Source organism: Seriola dumerili, unplaced genomic scaffold, assembly GCF_002260705.1.
Source record: "Seriola dumerili isolate Sdu_G_001 unplaced genomic scaffold, Sdu_1.0 BDQW01000017.1, whole genome shotgun sequence".
Lineage (NCBI taxonomy): Eukaryota > Metazoa > Chordata > Actinopteri > Carangiformes > Carangidae > Seriola > Seriola dumerili.
The window spans coordinates 1,470,505-1,483,800 of record NW_019174272.1 but is presented as its reverse complement, the minus strand read 5'-3'; the positions used below and the strand labels follow the sequence as shown (position 1 = coordinate 1,483,800).

At 39.8% G+C, this 13,296-nt stretch overlaps 3 protein-coding genes and 2 non-coding genes across 7 annotated transcripts; 1 reads left to right on the top strand and 4 right to left on the bottom strand.

Moving 5' to 3' along the window:
• Positions 1–669: 669 nt before the first annotated feature.
• dimt1 (DIM1 dimethyladenosine transferase 1 homolog) lies at positions 670–4,550 on the bottom strand. Its single transcript, XM_022756284.1, has 12 exons — positions 4,387–4,550; positions 3,646–3,719; positions 3,379–3,465; positions 2,751–2,812; positions 2,551–2,644; positions 2,408–2,457; positions 2,194–2,317; positions 1,943–2,035; positions 1,770–1,834; positions 1,579–1,642; positions 1,335–1,441; positions 670–1,216 (listed from the first exon to the last, which is right to left on the bottom strand). Exons 1-12 carry the CDS (start codon positions 4,442–4,444, stop codon positions 1,174–1,176), a joined length of 921 nt encoding a protein of 306 aa, XP_022612005.1. The 5' UTR covers positions 4,445–4,550; the 3' UTR covers positions 670–1,173.
• Positions 4,551–4,694: 144 nt separating this feature from the next.
• Positions 4,695–7,495, bottom strand: cenph (centromere protein H). Of its 3 annotated transcripts, none has more exons than XM_022758115.1 (10): positions 7,371–7,495; positions 6,680–6,845; positions 6,431–6,486; positions 6,301–6,346; positions 6,146–6,214; positions 5,934–5,990; positions 5,770–5,833; positions 5,289–5,340; positions 4,941–5,101; positions 4,695–4,830 (listed from the first exon to the last, which is right to left on the bottom strand). In XM_022758115.1, exons 2-10 carry the CDS (start codon positions 6,799–6,801, stop codon positions 4,738–4,740), a joined length of 720 nt encoding a protein of 239 aa, XP_022613836.1. In that variant the 5' UTR covers positions 6,802–6,845; positions 7,371–7,495; the 3' UTR covers positions 4,695–4,737. The 3 variants fall into 3 exon arrangements, with proteins under 3 accessions (XP_022613836.1, XP_022613845.1, XP_022613853.1); XM_022758124.1 differs by having other exon boundaries at positions 6,680–6,831; XM_022758132.1 differs by having other exon boundaries at positions 6,680–6,763.
• A 969-nt stretch (positions 7,496–8,464) lies between these two features.
• LOC111229230 (betaine--homocysteine S-methyltransferase 1-like) lies at positions 8,465–11,751 on the top strand. Its single transcript, XM_022755471.1, has 8 exons — positions 8,465–8,548; positions 9,086–9,218; positions 9,352–9,464; positions 9,563–9,754; positions 9,831–9,978; positions 10,082–10,264; positions 10,668–10,896; positions 11,133–11,751. The coding sequence occupies exons 1-8, from the start codon at positions 8,528–8,530 to the stop codon at positions 11,248–11,250; spliced, it is 1,137 nt and encodes a 378-aa protein (XP_022611192.1). The 5' UTR covers positions 8,465–8,527; the 3' UTR covers positions 11,251–11,751.
• Positions 11,752–11,929: 178 nt separating this feature from the next.
• On the bottom strand, positions 11,930–12,001 carry trnaq-cug. Its single transcript has one exon. It is a non-coding gene; the product is annotated as a tRNA-Gln (tRNA).
• A 652-nt stretch (positions 12,002–12,653) lies between these two features.
• Positions 12,654–12,725, bottom strand: trnaq-uug. Its single transcript has one exon. It is a non-coding gene; the product is annotated as a tRNA-Gln (tRNA).
• Between the last annotated feature and the right edge of the window lie 571 nt (positions 12,726–13,296).

Below are 13,296 nucleotides of genomic sequence, written 5' to 3'. Positions count from 1 at the left end.
AACCAATGGAACATCATGCAGTGAAGTGAAGTGATGGTGACAGGTTTAGAAAATGGCCTGAAGGTGATACTGCACACAGCTGTGAAAGGGTAAAACCAGTTATCTCTTACCTGAAAGGTTTCCGCAGCAGCAGCAGCTCGAAGAATAACTGCCTAAATCTGCACAATTAAGACATGGTTTGTTACAGACATGGCATACAGCTGCAACAGTAGGGCTGACCTGCAGACGCCACCATTTAAACTGTAAACAAACATTTAATCACTGTTTTAACGAGGATGTAATTCCTACAGTGTGGGGAGTTTCGTCTAGTTTGAAGGTTTTATTGTGAAAGGTTTTCAAAGGAAGCAACTAACATGTCAACGTCTGCCTTGATACCACAGGAGTCAACGGTTGTCACTCATATGTTCGTTGCCCTCTAGCGGTCACAGTGAGTAACTGCATCTGCATATTGTTCAAAGGCAATAATACAGAAAGTCACTGTAAAAACTACATATGTAATAAATACAAATACTTGACCTCTGGGAAATATTTTTTGGGGCAAAATGATGAATTTAAAAAACGAATTAATTAGTAAGAAAGTAAGTAACAGTTGCAGCTCTAGTCTGTAGTACAATTTAGTAACAGGTGATGTTGAAGGTGAAAAAGTAAAGCGTGAAATAAAAAGAAAACTTGTGGATAATCTGAATTTATTTTCAGAGACTGCATACACTCAAAGCTACACATATTAAATATTTACCTTTTCCATAAGGTGGTCATTTTGACGTCATTTAGAAAACTTGTAGACTGTTTTTTGATTAGAGTAATAATCCATTAGAGTATTTTTGTTGAATGACGAATTCTCTCACACTCACGCACGCACGCGCGCGCGCACACGCACGCACACACACACACACACACACACACACACACACACACACACATCCCTCACACAACCAAAAATTGTCTATGTGCACGCCTAGTAACACTTCATGTATATTCATAAGGGGAAAACAGGACACTCAATATGAGCTCTTTAAATGTATCGTCCAATATCCTCTGTATATTTCATCCAACTATGTCAACATTGGAAATTCATTTTGAGATCGACAGTCTTTCTTTCCACTCATCTGACCACTAACTTCAGCCTCCTCATCAAAAAGCCAAGAGTCTGTTCTCTTCAGTCCCCTCTGCCATTTAGGAAAAGTGGATCCCTGCAGAATTGAATGCATGCAGCAGTCTGAGGATGAAAATAAACACCCACAATTAAAAAAGTCACATAAGCTATTTATTTCAAAGTAGATTCCTTGGCAAAGAGTGATCGAAGAAACAATTAAGTAAAAAGATGTTAAACTTACACCATGAAGTCATCGATGTCCATGGACCTGGCTCTCTTCTCACTGAAATCAGCCTCCTGTAAAACGCTCTCAATCTTCTTGCTGATGCTGAAGTCTGCTGGGACTTCCTGTCAAGGTGAAAAACAAGACTTTAGATCCAAACTGGCCAACTGGTGAGTTCAAAGCAGTAGGCGTGCACTCTCAAAAAACAATTACTAAGAGTGGAACATGACTGAAAAAGCTGCACCCTGGGATATTCACTCACCACATTATGTACAGAACAGTGAATTCTGTAGTTCTTTTCCAGCAGCTGTTCCACCGCAGTCGACCTAGAAATTGTAAAATCAACATGATCATCTGTTTTTTTTTCCTCTATTTTTTTTTTCCCCTCACATGCTCTTTTAAGAGAGGGTGCTTCAGTTAGAGTGGCAGCGTCTGCAGCAGGCAGGTACTCACTTGAAAGCTGCATTGAGGGTTTTGTTTTTCCTTACGAAGGCTATTCTGACCAGGCCGTCCCACTCCTTTTCAGGAAAGAGGAAAACACAATGCTAAATATCTCTAGTTCATCTCCTGCTGTGACCGACTACTACATATTCACAGGGTTGACCACTTTAAGAATCAAACCTCACCTGAAAGTTAACTGGAGGGGGAGGATTTTTTGGTTCTATCCTGACAACACTTGACTCCACTTTTGGAGGAGGACGGAAATTATTCTTCCCTACCTGATAAAAGGGGGAAACAACAACAACACTGAGACAAAGTTGAAACACAGGAAAAATCTTGATGAAAATGAATCATCTAAGAGACACGGTGATGATGCTGCAGTGCCTGGAGAGTTGCTGTCAGTGTGATAGGCAAACATCAGAGGGTGCACACCAACCTTCATGAGGTGGTCCACACGAGCCAGAAGCTGTGTGTTGATGGACAGCCTGCAGTACAGCTTGTCTCCTGGTTGAGCGACCAGTCGCATAGCAAACTCTCTCTGGAACATCAACACGGCACACCTGAACAAAAGTAAAATCAAAGAGCTGCTGGATACTCAACGTGGACATGAGATGAATGCAGTTAAAACTCTTTTTTATTTACTTTCTTACCTGAAGAAAGGTCGATGCAGCAGGAGCTTGAAGACAAACGGTGATGAAATCTGCACAAGAAGAAAATGAGAAATGTCTAGTTTTAGATAAATGCAATTAATGATATTATCAAATCAACTGTGTGGAGGAAAGCAAGTCTTTACCTGGTAAGGTAAATTAGCCACACAGACGTCAAAGAAAGGTAGATCTGTTTTTAATACATCTCCAACTAATATTTGAAGTTTGGTCTGCATGGGCCTGTGAAAAAACACAATGTCCTTTCATTAGATCAAATATTCACTTTCTATTTAAATGCAGATACTATGCAAATTTATGCTGGCACAGTGTTGTTGTTGTCACTCACGTGCACTGTACTCTTTTCTGAAGTTCAGCTACCAATCTGCAGTCCAACTCACAGGCCACCACCTGCAAAAACACCAATTACTGTTTAGACTGAACAGTGACAAATAACACAGGCCTAAATTATTATTGGCCCATTTGATTGTGTTTAAAGCCAGCAAGAAGCTGCAGCAGAGTGATAAGGTTCTCAAAAGGTATTAGTGAGGTCATGAAAATGTTTTGAAATGATGGGAAACAACATGAGGTATGGTTTAAAAAAGGATAGTCTACTCAACAGAGCTAGATTTCTGCCTAAGAAACAATTAATTGGTCATTGATACGTGTAGATGGGAAACAATATTTCCTCTGGGCAAATATTAAATGCATTATCGGAGTGATTGACTAGTGATACACCAGGGACACCACAAACTCCAGAATCTTAGCTGTGTAGACTATCTTTACTTTTAACTGTGCACATAAGGCTTATGTCTTCTGGCCCTTTTTATAAGGATGTAGGAGAGAATGTGGAAAACTGAATAAAAGCATCACACACACTGCACTTTTTATAAATTACCACATAGTAATATATTATTTAATTCCATAAGCTTTCCCATCTCAACTTAGAGCAAGATAGCACTTTTTGACAGTCTGACCTTCTTGGCCTTTTCCAGCAGTTTAACCGTCATATTACCGGTACCAGGTCCCACCTCCAGAACCACATCTGTCGGCCTCAGAGCTGCCTGAAAAACATAACACATGCCAGCTCAGCCACAACCATGGGTCAGGAAGACTGCGTATCATGATTGTCTGCGTGCAGGATTTGTCTTCAAAATGCTTTTTTTCTTTTTGCTATTATGCATGTGTGAAAAACTCAACTGTACATGAACTTCTCAGTGCCAGAGTGCATTAGTACAGCCCACCTTTTCAATGATACCATTGACAACCAAAGGGTTCTTCAGGATGTGCTGGCCGATGCCAGTGTTGAACATGATCCCTGCAACAAACAACAAACAGGACACTGTATACTGGGCTTGTGTAACGATTAAAGCAATTCCTGGTAAAACAATTAGATTCAATTTCCTATTTCCACTGTTGACAAACTACTTCTAAGTCAAAGGCTCTTTGTCTGTTCTGTAGTGTATAACACCAGATTCACTCAATAATGTAGTGAATGAAGTCATGGCAATTTAGCAGTTAAACACAGGACACACAACACACACTATTTAACACTTGATAAGATACAGTTTTGACATTAACTGATAATATGGTGGAGACTTCGCCGAAAGAACCGCAAGACATTTGATGATTCAACTCGTACCCTAAACAGTGCTGTATGATATGTGGGTATTGACGGGCAGGTGGAGCCAATCCAAATCAAGATTTTTTTAATTAAGTTTGGTGCCTTGTAACGTAATTAGGGAACGTGAGCTGAGCGTTACGAACTCACGTAAACAAACCTCTAATGTCAACATTTGTGACAGCGAGAACTTCAGTAACCATCAATGTGTGATGTCTGACATTGGTATGGTGACGGAGTTTAAAACTGCTCATTGTTTTGTATCGACAGGATGATGAACTTTGACTTTAAAGCCCGTTTTCTTCCAGCAGCTGACCGTGGTGTTTGTCATGCTAACGCTAACCGCGTCCCCGGAGAAACATACCTTGGTTTTTCACCTCTTGGTGCTGCCTGCTCTTCTTCTCGGCCTTAACCTTCGGCATTTTTACTCGGTTATATTCCCGTTAAAGATCCAGAAACCACCAAGTTTGGAACAATCATTAAAAATATATCCGTCAACTCTCGGGAAACACGTGTGAGCCCGTTTCTTCTTCACTGACAGGATGTGCGGTAGGCTTAAACCTTTCTGCGCTTTCTGTGTCGCCCACTAGTGGCAACTGGACGCCATCTACATTGCTTTTACAAATGAATCCTACTGCTGGTTTTAATAGTTTTATTTGATTTATGTGACAATACAACACAGAAACATATAAACATGAGTAAATAGAGTCATTATCTAGTCAGAGATAGGAAACTCCTCCAGTGTCATGACAATGTCTCGAAGTTTGGGATCATCCAGCCAGTTGACTTTACAGGCCAAGAGGATACCCTGGAGAGAAACGCATACATTATACATCAGCTGCTAAGTTCATTGCATGCATTAACCATTTCCAAACCTTGTACTGACAGAAAGTATGTTTCAATTCCTGTACAATTTACCCTGAGGACATTCTGTGTCATGATGGTCATCTTTTTATATTTCTCCAGGTTGGCTTGGCCTTTCTCCAACACTGCTTTGTACTTCTCTGTATCTGGATGATCTTTCTTGGACATAAACTCTTCCATCTCTTTCATTTTCTCATGTGTGAGCCGTTTCATCTCTACACACAAAAAAAAAAAAACATTGGTGCCAAATTTACTCTAGTGTCAAAACAATTAATCAATCAGTTGTTCAACAGAAAATGAATAGATGACAATTCTGATAATTCATTGTTAGTCATGTCATGTGCACACGGAACAAGGAAAAGCTCCATCACACCAAAATTAAAAATAAACTACAGAACATACCAAGCCTCTTCTTCTGTATTTCTGAAATTTCATCTTGAAGAGCTCTAGACTCCTGTTGAAAAAATAAGAGGGATTTGGGTATGAAATTAATTGATATCACCACACGTTGGGCAAGTTCAAAGCAAGTGAGTGATGTCAGTGAGTTTCAAAGGGAAACCAGTTTGTTGTAAGTTTTGCATAATGAAATATTTGTACAGAAATGTGTGTCCTGGGTCAGAAGAGACAATAACACACCATCTCAATATATCTGTTGGATCACTTATAATTCTGCTGGGACAAGTGATCACAGTGGCCTCACAAAAAACTTGTCAGCAGCATAAAAGCCTAATACAAAAAGTACAAACACAGTGCCACATTATCTATTGTCAAAGCACAGCTCGAAACTACTTTATACACAAAACAAATGTTAAACACATTGTCAGTGAAGACAATAAAGCAATGATTTAACAATGGACACACAATAGACGATGAGGCTACTTACTTTCTGAAGTTGTTTTATACGTGAACAAAGACTCATGCAGTGATCGCTCACAGCTTTCAGTTCACTAAAAAAAAAAAGCAGAAATGTACAAAACCATCATCAAAAAAAAGTTTTAAAAAAAAATAAATGTATGAGCTGTTTAAGCATGTTGTGAGTTGACATACTCAGCCTCTGCATCATTTTGTTTCAGGTTTTCTCCAATAGCATGCCACATCTGCATTCTGAAAGACACCAGTCAAATCAATGAATGGTCAAAGTTAACAAAGGCTCACAGCTTGTATATCATATATTATATCTTTATATATCATTATCATATATGCAGAGAAATCACAACATTCATCACAGAAAAATAAAGATTGTTTTAAAATCCATTTACCTGTGTAGTGTCAATGTGCTGTTAAAATGATTTGTCTTGACAGTTTCCAGTTCACTGACATAATCTGGTCTGGAACAATATATGTCAACAGAGTAAATTCTGACATTTGTTTTAAAGTCTAGATCCACATAGTTATTCCAAATGCAAATACTCACAAGTCTCTCTCAGCTTCAGATGTACTGCACGACCTCTTACTTTTTTCTGTCACAGAAAACTTGATTGTAATGCTTTGTTTGTGTATTTGATGAAAATACAATATGATGGAAATGAAGCGCTTATATATACCTGCATTGAGCTGTACTGCCATCTCAAAGCACTGGTTGGACATCTGCTGTCTTATTCTGACAAGAGACAATTACAAAGATTCAAACAACTGTCTTATAACAAGAGGTGATGTGCTTTCATGGGTGTGTAAGTGAATGGAAAGTGAATCTTAACCACTGGTGTTGGGGTGTGATTCATCAAAGAAACCAGCACTCAGCCACTGTGAGTTGAATAAAAACTGAAGTGTTAAAGCAGATGTGGAAGAAGAACCTCAGCATGTCTGCAGGCGAGGTATCCCTCTGTCCGGAGGAGCCGTCGGGAGCAGGGCCGTCATTCAGTGCCACAGCCTCCATCCTGTGGTTGAGGTGCACCGCATTGTTAGATGGGTCCATCAGAGAACAGTGAAGATGCCTGGAGAAAGTCTATTTCAGAGCACCTGGGTTTGATCCAAGAAGCACAACCACTAGACCAGTTTAGTAATGCTAAATTATAACTCTTTGCTACACAATTTGCTAAAGTAGTAAATTAATAGGCAAGTAACTAGCGACCTTGTCGTTACACGATAGTGACCCACTGTTTTTGTAGATTATACAACAGTTAGTTCCGACCAAGTAATTTGATTGGACGAGAGGCATTTCATGAGTGCTGCTATAGAGTACCACAGTACTGGGACTTTTAACTATATACATATGTATATCACTCCGCTCTACAGGTGCTCTATTAACCGTTAATTAGCGTTACATTAACGGTCGTTATCTATCTTATATTTGCAAAGATTAATACATTTCCAGAAACAACATTTGAATTAAATTATGCATGCTCGTAATGAAAAATAAACAAACATATTACGCTACAAACGCATGTGTCAAAGTCAAAATCTCCATGTGAGTAATTTACCTCCTATATAACGTTACTAGGATTAAACTATGGACCGATGGAGGTATAGGTAAATATATCTTACCTTGCGGTACGTTAGCCACTAACTACGAGTGCTAATTGAAACTTTGACGATAACTTAGCCAAAGGTTTCAGCGGCTGTCACACATGAAGCTTTGTTTACTGTCACTTTAGCTGTAGTTTTGTTTACATCAGTTAGTTTGAGATGGAAACCCCGCCGGGAAGTGACGACATACCGTCACATTTCTGCTCTAATGATGCAGCGCCATCTGCAGGTCAGGAGGGAGTAGTGACGGGTTGTCCGTACATAAAATCAAATGGTGTCAATTTCATTCAAGTTTCTTCTTATCTTATTATTTCCAAACCTACGAGTAAAGGGACGTCAAGATTAGCTGTCCAAAGGTAGATTCAATTCAAAGCGTATTACGCAGTACCAATGTCCAAACAAATGACTAATTTGCCAGGAAATTAGGCAACAGACTTTGAGAAGTGGTCTTGATGCATGGAACGGTTCTTTCTTTTCTTTTCTTTTTCTTTTTTACTTTTTACAAGACAAGTCTATAACAATGTTGTAAGTTGTGGACTGACTTAATACACAAAAACAGATCACCAATTCATCTCATGTCAAAGCACACACAAACAATTTTATGTATGCAATTGTTCCAAGCACAGTAATATCAGCACAGTTAGAAATTTAACACTTATGTGCACACAGTGGATGATGTGGCTGCTTACAAACTGATATTGTAAAATAAATGTGTAGGTTTCAGTATCTTGTAGACTGACTCACTCTTACAAGGTTTTCTGCAATAAAGAATCTTATAATAATAATTTATAAACTAAGCTACTTTACAATGCCTGTCCCTAAAATATATAAAACTCAACAAGTAAATGCATACAAAACAGCACACAAGTAATTTACAATCGATGACATGTCATAAAGGGTGAGGCACCAGTTACACTGTTGTATTTTTATATGTCTCAAAACCTAAGCTCTAATCCTTCAGATAATAAGCATCAGTCTATATGATCTCATCCACCTCGCTCGGAAAGCGGATGATCAGTCAGTGTAATCGCTCACTGCGGTGCTCGGCTCAATCAATAGAGAGCTTCTTCAATCTCGCGAGATTATCGTCCTGACCTCAGTGTACTGTTGACCAGCGACCAGTGATTTCTGCGCAGGCCTGGTTCTGAGCGTTGGTCTGAGACGAGTTTTCGCCAATGGAGAACAAGAGGAGTAAGGTATGAGTAACAGTTGGTGGTTTTGCGTAGGTCTGCGCATGTTTGCTTCACTCTGACTGTTATAGGCCTCATTCCTACGAGCAGATGGTTGATCAATAGAAACTCGCTCCTTGAACATATGAAATGCACTAGCCTACATGTAGAGAAGGTGAGCAGGTGCCTCTGCACTGAAGAGAAGAAGTTCAGTTTTGCTTAGTGCAACACTGTATACACCATGCAAGTTGTGTGAAGGGTGCGTGTTCTTCTATTCTTCATTCTAATAGGCTAGGCAGTTAAACATAGGTGAAGATGTCCTGCCATACACTGTTTAATAATAGACACGAGTATAATAGCTGTGGAAATATATCATCTCATCATTTGATTTGGCCAAAATGATTGTATCTTAATAAGAGATGTATTACTCAATTTGAGCACTCTGGTCTTTCATATTCTTCTTGTCAAGGGAGCAATGTAAATATATATATATATATATTGTGTGTGTGTGTGTGTGTGTGTGTGTGTGTGTGTGTGTGTGTGTGTGTGTATTCCTGCATCCAGGGTATCTTGGAGCGTTTGAATGCTGGGGAGGTGGTTGTAGGAGATGGAGGTTACGTGCTGCAGCTAGAACGACGTGGCTACGTGAAGGCAGGACACTGGACCCCTGAGGCTGCAGTTGAGCACCCTGAAGCTGGTACTTTTGACATACTCAGTCATTTATTAAGATATCAGCATGTAACATATCAGGTTTGCTTTTCTTTTTATCTGTCTTTATTTGCCTGTGCTTTCTCAATAAGTTGAGCCTTGTCTCTTCCTCGCTCTGTCAGTGCGGCAGCTACACAGGGAGTTTCTGAGAGCAGGAGCCAATGTGCTTCAGACGTTCACTTTCTACTGCAGTGAGGATAAGCTGGAGATCAGTGGCAATGTCACCAACGTAACTGTACGTAAAAAAAAAAAAAAGCAAATAAATTACAAAATCTTTAAACATCATTATTTTGCTTACATTAGACGACTCCAGTCTGTTCTCTTCTGACTCAGGGAGCTCAGATCAATGAGGCAGCCTGTGACCTGGCCAGGGAGGTAGCCAATGAGGGTGATGCACTAGTCGCTGGGTGCGTGTCTAAGACTCCCTGTTATGTGAAGAGTTGCAGTGAGGCTGAGGTCAAGGCCATCTTTAAGAAACAAATGGATGACTTCCTTAAAAAGGACATTGATTTCTTTATAGTAGAGGTACGAGCAGATCTTAATTCTACTGCTTCTTGTTCCGAGTGAAGTTTTAATGATCCCATGCACATTTCTCCTGCAGTTTGTCGATCATGTGGAAGAGGCAGTGTGGGCAGTGGAGGTGATGAAGAGCAGCGGTAAACCAGTGGGTGCAACACTGTGCATCTCCCCTCAAGGAGACATGCAGGGAGTCCCACCTGGAGAGTGCGCTGTCAGGCTGGTCAGAGCCGGTACACTGACCTTCTGTGTTGTGGTACTTCTGGTCAGCGAGTCTGACGTTGTGTTTTAGCTGTACAATCTGAATGTGTTTCATGTGCATGCATTTGTGTGCAGGAGCTGACATTGTTGGAGTGAACTGCCACCTGGACCCTCTGACGTGCGTTCATACAGTGAAGCTGATGAAAGAGGGATTAGAGAAAGCTGGTCTCAGAGCCCATCTCATGATCCAGCCACTGGGCTTTCACACACCTGAGTGCAACTTCGGTGGATACACCAGCCTTCCTGAGTACCCCTTCGGTTAGCATTTCTATATTTGGTTTGCGTAGAATAAAGAAAATATTGTTTTATATTCAATTACTTCATCATCATTATTATTACAGTACATTCATGTAATCTACTGTATGTTTTTGCACTAAAGAGTAAACTAAAAATATGGTTTGAAGAGATCCCAATATTAAATATTTACATAAAACTAAGTTGACCAAACAAGGTCTGGAATTAAATGGTCCTGCAATAAACCAACCTTGCTGTGTGTGACTGTTAGTTTGCAATTTGCATTTGTTATTGTATTTTTGTATATTTCATTTAAGTATGAAAGCAGTATTTGAGTGTAGAGCTACCTTAAACTCCCCATATACAGTTTGATGAGAGCATCGTTGCAACAAAATGTCCTCACTTGAATATGTCGTTCTCCTCTCAGCACTGGAGACCAGAGTAATCACCCGCTGGGACGTTCATAAATACGCCAGAGAGGCCTACAATGCAGGAATTCGGTACATCGGTGGCTGCTGTGGATTCGAGCCCTACCATATTAGAGCTATAGCAGAAGAGCTGTCTGCAGAGGGAGGATCACTCCCTCCAGCTTCAGAGAAGCACGGACTCTGGGGAGCTGGATTGGAGATGCACACTAAACCCTGGGTCAGAGCCAGGTAAGACTGAGCAGGAACACGGCTTCTGCATGTGCACATTAGTCAGCTCTTTTTAAATTTTGCTGCAGCATCTGCATTTAACGTGGACAAAAGACTGAAACATTGGCACATATTGTACATAATGTATGGTGGCGTAGTGACAGTTATCATAGTAAAGGATGTAAAAAGTATCGGTGTGTGTTTCTGCTCTGCACGGGTGTTGGATTCTCACCAACTAAACTCAAAATTTGTCTTAGGGCTCATCGGGACTACTGGGAAAACCTCTTGCCTGCTACTGGACGTCCCAAATGCCCCTCCATGGCCACACCAGCCGACAACTACGAGAAGCAGCTGAAGTCCAACATACCATCATAATTGTTTGTATCTACTATTCAGTAGATACTTGATGTCGTAGTTTTTATATTTTTTCTAACAGGTTATCCACCTTTTTTGATATCAAGAATTAGAAACAAATTAGGTATTTCATCAAACATTTTGTCCTTTCCCAAAGCTCAACATTCCCTCCCAGTGTCCTTACTTTATTATTTGGCGTTGTGTTGAGGTGGCTTAGAAACTTTACACCATATGCTCAATGTAACTTGGGTGTAATCGTTTGTGAACTAACTGCCTCTCTTTCTTTTTTCTGTTCCGTAACTATGCACTATTCATAAACCTACTAACAGAGTGTACATAGAAACGCCGCTGGTCTTATCACTAGTTAACGCAATACTGTTTCTCATTGTATGAGGGTATTTTGATGTAAATGTGTTAGCCAAATGTCGTACATAAATGCACCTCAGAAAAACAAAGATCTCCTTCTCTAACTCTGCTGCATACACATGGCTCAATGTTTCTTGTGTTACCTTTATCAGTGTGTTACTTATTACCCTGAGTCAGGGTAAAAGTTTGGAGAAAGGTAATAAAAGTTCATATATGAGGTAATCCATACTTTCTTCTTCTGTGGACATCTGCACACTTTGCATTATTGTCTTTTTTGTGGCCATTTTGTTGCTGTCAGTTGATGTCAAGATTGAAAACCTGGGTCAAAAACCTCAGGTCCCACCGAGATTTGAACTCGGATCGCTGGATTCAGAGTCCAGAGTGCTAACCATTACACCATGGAACCATATGTGTACTTGTGCCCCCGGCTGGTAATCGTGAGAATTGGACTGGGGACCAAAACTTGCCCTGTATATTTCACAAAGTTTAGTTGACTTAAAAGCTTGATGCAAGGCTTTTTTACTATTTAGAAGTATAAGCACCACCATTTCATGCCAAACTTTTCATTACTAAATGTTAAACTGCAACGGGAAACAGAAAAAGATCACTGATTTTCTTTTTAATAGATATGGCTTCCTGTCTTTGGTGACAACTCATAATTTAATTTGATTAAAATTAGACATAAGGCACAGTCGCACTGACCTGTTGTGCCTCACAATAAACATCGCTGAACGCAAAAATACTTAAATAAATGCATGTCGAAATTTAAAATGGATCAATCAATTTGACTTATCGGACTATCGGACTTCATCGAATTTGGACTAATTTATGTCCCTCTATAAATATTCATTTATTTTCTGCTTGTGCTTATTTATTAAATTAATTCCTTAATACCGACTAACAGTGTAATGTATGTGTATATAACAGACATACTGTATGTCTGCAGTACTTGTACTCGAGCTTTCATACGCTGTTTGTGCTTACCTGCTGTGAATAGGGAGAGGGGCAAATGATGTTAAATGGGTCCATTGATATGATAAGTCTCTTTCAAAACCGTGAGGTTCCACCGAGATTTGAACTCGGATCGCTGGATTCAAAGTCCAGAGTGCTAACCATTACACCATGGAACCATGTACTGCTACGCAACATAATTTTCAAAGTACTTTCAATAAGGCCTATGTCTTTAATTCTTTATATTCAAGATTCTTGATTTCAAAACTAAGTATAAAGGGATTTCCAGTAGACATAATCTCCTAACTTTTCCCTGTTTCACAATGTTTTTTTTCCCCACTGCAGTTGTCGCTGTAAATCCAGCCATGTGGGATTTAAAAGTACTATTAACACAACTTAGTTTGTCAAAGATGAAGATCAAGGAATCTTAGGCACTTTTTACATTTTTGTTGGCTCCAATTCAAAGAGTGAATGTACTTCAGGGTTTGGGTTTGGCTGTGGTAGTTGCTGTTGTTGCCTCTTGGTTCCTCACAATTACTGCAGCCTATGACTGTCCCAAAACCCTTCTCTCTGCTACTCATTATTCTTAGCCAGATAATCATAAGTTAGTATTTCATAAGCTGTTGATTGAGAAAATTTAAATGAATTGCCATAGGTCATGATCAGGGCCCATCAAAGCAGAGGTAAACTCTGTTAGAACCCATTGTGCAGACTGGCTTTTTCTGTCTCAAGGCTGTGACCATTAAAGGG